Source organism: Anarrhichthys ocellatus, unplaced genomic scaffold (genome assembly GCF_004355925.1).
Source record: "Anarrhichthys ocellatus isolate YVR2014 unplaced genomic scaffold, GSC_Weel_1.0 scaffold6, whole genome shotgun sequence".
Classification (NCBI taxonomy): Eukaryota; Metazoa; Chordata; class Actinopteri; order Perciformes; family Anarhichadidae; genus Anarrhichthys; species Anarrhichthys ocellatus.
Genome location: NW_022280036.1, coordinates 12478812 through 12484093, shown reverse-complemented (window position 1 = coordinate 12484093; position 5282 = coordinate 12478812). Strand labels below are relative to the sequence as shown.

Sequence of the window (5282 nt, the reverse complement as noted above, 5' to 3'; positions counted from 1 at the left end):
GCTGCTGCTATCTCTGCAGCAAAGGACAGAGGATGTGGGCATGAAAGAAAGAAAGAAAGAAGAGACAGAAGCAGATTGTTTCTGTATCTGTATGTGAACATTTTTCATTCACACATTTGCCATTTGAATGCTCGCCATCCTCTCCGAAGGTCATGGGTGATTGTACATGAGGCTTCTTACGTTTCACCTGCCGCAATGGTAGCTGTGAGGTCGGACGTCTGAATCAACCAGAAGAGAGGAAACTAGAAGCTCGGCAGGGGCCACTGCATGTTCACCAAACAACAACGGGATGCAGGCCTTTTGTATTTATTATCTAAGATGCAGAAGGCACAATAGAAGCAGGTTGTTTGGTTTTATTGGTCATGTGCAGACAGGGCTATCTACTGAGGACCCTCTGTTACATTTTACAATAATAATAAGTATTTGATGGGATAATTCCAGCTTTAATTTATTCAAAGTTGACTTTAAGGCCAAGACAGTAAGAGTAACTAACTAATTAAGTTTGTCTCTTTCACCAGCGAGCACCGTGACACACACCAGCAGGCCACCAGAGGGGTCGACGAGACTCTGCAGATCTTCCTCTGGGTTGCTCTTCAGATCCAAAACTTTGCTTGTCGTTTTGAAGTGGGCGGAGACCTTCCTCTTCACTTCAACCAATAAGCGAAAAGTTGTCAGTGATGCGAAAAGTCGGTGGCAGAAGTGCGGAGCGATAAACTGGGTGTCAATCAGCGGAGAGCGTTCACCGGTGAGCAGCTACACACGGCGCAAGGTGACTGAACAAGCAGCGTTATTTTCTCAAAACAATGTGCATGATTTCTCCTCATGTTTGTTGACATTAATTGAATTTATTTGATACGCTCTGTTGCGTTTCACGGCGTGGTCGCTGCTTAATTAATTGGTGTTTAACTAAGTCCTGGCCTCTATTGCCTTTTCATCAGAGTTGTGCCGTTTGCTTGTTCAGGAGATACAACGATGGAGTGGCGCCAGCAGACCAGTGTCAGCTGTGAAGACGCGTTCAACGAGGCGCAACGCTGGATTGAGGTACACGGTTCACTTTCGCCTTCAGTTTCATTCGTGCGTTTGTGCTCCTCTTCACTTATCAACGCGCAAAACAACCGTGAAGATTTGGCCAGTCAGTCTAGTAACCCCTCGTGGAGAGGGGAAATGTTTTCTGTCACTCAGTTGCAGACATTTCAGCCATTTAAAACGAAAAAACAAACAAAACACGTGTATCATGAGAATTTAAACTGCCTAAAGACAGTTGATGCTGATATTCTAAACGGCTCTGACTCATTGCTTACATTTGCAGACTTATCTTGAGTTCAAATGCGAAATATACCTCGATAAGACTCCTGTAGGAGTTTGCCTCCTGACACAGTGAGCCCTTTGTGAGAATCTTCTGTGGTTGCACAGATAAGTGATTTGACTGCAGCACTCACAGAGCCTCAGAGGGAAATGCACATTGAATTGAAGCAAGGCAGATAATAAAGTAATGTGAGGTTTGTTCTTTACTGTCGCTGTCTCAATCTCCTAGTGTCATAAAAGCTCTTCCAGGGACAGGTGTTGCAAATTAGCATCCGCTAAAAACACTATGATACTTTCATCTGAAAGCTGTTTTCGGCTTGTCTATTTATATTGTATCTTTCCCCAACTGATAAACCATGAATACAAAATAAAAATAAATAAATGGTGTTTGTCAACTGAGATGTGGTGCAGGCAGGTTACTCCATGCACACATTGTGGAGAATGTGGTTTTTACAGCAATGCATTTTCTGGGTTGTTCCAGGCTGCTGCTGCTGCCAAAACATTGTTGAAGTTGTAATCCTCAAAATCATAACCAATGAATACAACTTGTAGACTGTGGGCACTGAATGTTGACCAACTCTAAATGGGACCATTAATGTCAATTGTGTCTGAGTGGATCATTATGAGAATCCTGTCCAGCGCGCTGTTGGCAGAAAGCCCATGCCAATTTTACCCCTATTCTCCTGCACTGACGGATGAAAGGATGGATGAGGTGTGTGTTTGTGTGTGAGTGAAGCAAAGCATGCTGCTTTCAAGGAAATGGTAAATGGTTTCATGAACTCTCCCTTGTGCAAAACAACATCAGGAACGTGTTGGCACCAATGTTCAGTGTAACAGATTGGAGGATAATAAGCTTCCATGCATTCAAGTGTCCAGAAATGGTTTCGGTTCATCATTGGCACAGTACCAGCGGTAATTGCACGTAAATGTTTGCTCAATCCCTACTGGACTTGAGAAGAAATGAGAATGGATTGGCATCTTCTACATTATGTAAACGGGTAATTTAGTCTCTGCTGAAAGGGATTAGCACAGTGCCTACACTACCGAACCAGAGGAATTCATCCCTAAATGTAAATGTAGTGCAATTTACCTTTTTTAATTTACCTATAGGACTGCAGCTTACAATTCTTTACATTATTGATTTATTTGCTCAATTAATTGTTTTGTCGGGGAATCCAAAGAGATGCACTTTAATCTCCCGTGTGACATATCGTCACATTTGAGAAGCTGGAACTAACAAATGTTTGACATTCAAAAATAATTATTCAGTTATCAAAATAGTTGCAGATTTATCGACTGGTCACTGCAGCTCCAAATGTTACGTTGATCTGTAGGCCTCATGTCTTGGAACTGGAGCACATGGATTTAGTAACGATGCTTGTATTTACATCCCAGTTGAGAGAATTCTTTGATCCTTGTGAAATTTGGGAAACTCCCTTTTTAGCAAAAACAAAGTTTACAAGTCACACACATGGTTGAAATTCATTGAATAAAATTACCAATTAAAGTTGTGGTGCCATAGAACAGACGGTATCTTGACCAAGTGATTGTGTTTGATTGTGTTAACCTGGCGCTGCTTTGTTTGTCTGATTCCACTGAGAAGCCTCCGCTCGGTGCCCAGTTCTACCCAAAATGAATTGTGATTGTGGATTCCCGGGGGGGACTAATTAGTGAGAAGAATAGCCTTTTGGGGCCCTCTGTTAGTTGTGGAGCTGAACCTTAATAGCCCCATTTTTATGTCCTCATTACAAAGCCCACTTTGCAGTATGCTTGCTTCCACCATGTAAAATCATTTAGTTTACATTTTTTTTTTTTCTTTGTTTTGATGGAAAACATATTTGCTGTTTTTTGTGGGAATGTTTGTTGAGCCCACTGTTTTATTCTGTAGATATTTTGTGATTATATGCATAGAGCCTTGCTTTTGTGCAGTAGTTGGAAGGTTTTTCAGCTGAATCTTAACTGTATCCAGCTCACTTAATTTACTTTACTTTACTGTTGAGAACTACAAAACAGGGGAGTCTTTTCACTGTGGGCTGAAGAATGACTTTAATTAACTTCCACCAGGACCTTGTTTTCCTAATTTTTGCCATAGTTATGTTTTTTTCCCCACTAACAGCCACTGAACAGCTTTGTGTATAAAGTGCATAAAGGACCAAGTCATTCTTCAACAGTGAACCAAGCCCTTTAATTAAAATAGTTTTAACACATGTAGAAACCTCACTGCATTGTTTTTCTACAGTTCAATACTATGTACATGTACTATGTTTACTATGACTTTTGTTAATACTTAAGCAGTTTGTGAAGCCAATTAGGGAACCTGTATAAGATATAGCAGGGTTGGATTTATGATGCTGATACTAATCAAGGATAGATAGATAGATAGATAGATAGATTGAATGAATAATGAATTGCAATGATGTTTAACAGTTGAAAATGATCAGGGCTCTCTGGTGGACTCTGGAATGGCGGCATTATTTGTAATTTCTGCAACCATATCTGTCATTTTTTTTTGATTACATTTCTTGATGCCTATCAACACATTTTTTTTTTAGGAAGTGACTGGAAAATCGTTTGGCTGCAACGACTTCCGTGCTGCCCTGGAGAATGGAGTCCTGCTTTGCGAGTGAGTAAACCTTTTTAGGATGTCACGTGTTACTTTCAGTAAATGTGACATGACTGAGGGAACCTCTGGTTAGAGAGCATAGTTGCACTCTGGTGTGGCCTCTGTGTCGGTAAACCTGCGTGTAAGGTAAGCATAACAACAATGCATATCCAAAGAATGAAATTACATGTTGTATAAACCATCAGATCTATTTTTGTACCATCTTCTGTGGAGTGTAAGAATGAGCCCTTCTCTTCTAAGTAACTACTGAACTTTATGACATCAGCCTGTAGCTGCAAAAAAACAATGAGGCCAATGAATGCAGGTTAGCCCAGATGTCTAGTTAGCTTAAAGCTCTTGGATATTTGTCTAACATACAATCAAACCGGTTTATGAACTGGTTTTTATTGCATTTCCTTTTTTAATGAAATGTTCTTGTTGGAAGCTAATGTCGCTATTAACTAGCCGTGCTCTATTTAGCTTATTTTGTGGAACGGGACCCTGACGATACGACTATATATTGTTTCTAAATACTAAAAACTGGAATATTCAAAAACTGTCTGTGCTTCTTATAGCTTGATCAACCGGTTGAAACCTGGCATTATTAAGAAAGTAAACCGGCTTTCTACTCCCATCGCTGGCCTGGTGAGTGTTAGGTGTGTGTGTGTGTGTGTGTGTGTGTGTGTGCGTGTGCGTGTGTGTGAGAGAGAGAGAGAGGGAGAGGGAGAGTGTGTGTAACGGGTAGCTTGGTGGAGTGGTGCAGGCGGCCTTGAGTGTCAAGCAAGTACATAAGAAAATAAAAAAGGCACCTGCTAGCCAGGAAGTTTTGAAGCGTTTTTGTGGTTTCCTGTTCAAGGCACTGAGAGACAGTGTTGCCACAGTCTGAACTGATTCTGAAACTGCACTTCAGCGCGACAGCCCAACTGCTGATGTTTTTTAATGTATTTGGCATAAATACAGATTTTTATTTATTTGGGCTTCAGGCTGGGTTTTTGATGGCAGGTTGAATTGCCAAAACTGCCCAAAGCAAAGGGAGAAAGGCATGAAAGATGCATTTCCACCTTCCATCAGGGGCCAACAAACAGAACGAGCACAACAGTGGATGCTGGACTGAAGGTAGTGATGGTAGGTGTGAGGTGCAGATGCAGCAGAGAGTCTGCAGTTACTTTGAAATCCTAAGGCACCCCACTTGTGGTTTTGCATGTTTTACCCAGCAACTAGAAAGTAAATACAGGCTACTTTACATTACCGCTGACATAACCTATAACATTGGCTACTATATTGTTTTTTTGTGATTTATGTTATCTATAAAAGGTTATTAGAACTAAGTGTGTGTGTGTGTGTGTGTGTGTGTGTGTGTGTGTGTGTGTGTGTG

The 5282-nt window shown here is 41.1% G+C and overlaps 1 protein-coding gene across 6 annotated transcripts in view; it reads left to right on the top strand.

The window, feature by feature from the left end:
- The first annotated feature begins 685 nt into the window (after window positions 1-685).
- The window catches only part of lmo7b (LIM domain 7b), a 26178-nt gene continuing 21581 nt past the window's right edge, over window positions 686-5282 (top strand). For all 6 annotated transcript variants that reach the window (XM_031846636.1, XM_031846634.1, XM_031846631.1 and 3 more), the window contains exons 1-4: window positions 686-769; window positions 962-1041; window positions 3858-3928; window positions 4483-4552. In XM_031846636.1, coding sequence (XP_031702496.1) covers window positions 973-1041; window positions 3858-3928; window positions 4483-4552 — 210 coding nt within the window. In that variant the 5' untranslated portion in view covers window positions 686-769; window positions 962-972. The remainder of the gene's footprint in view (window positions 770-961; window positions 1042-3857; window positions 3929-4482; window positions 4553-5282) is intronic.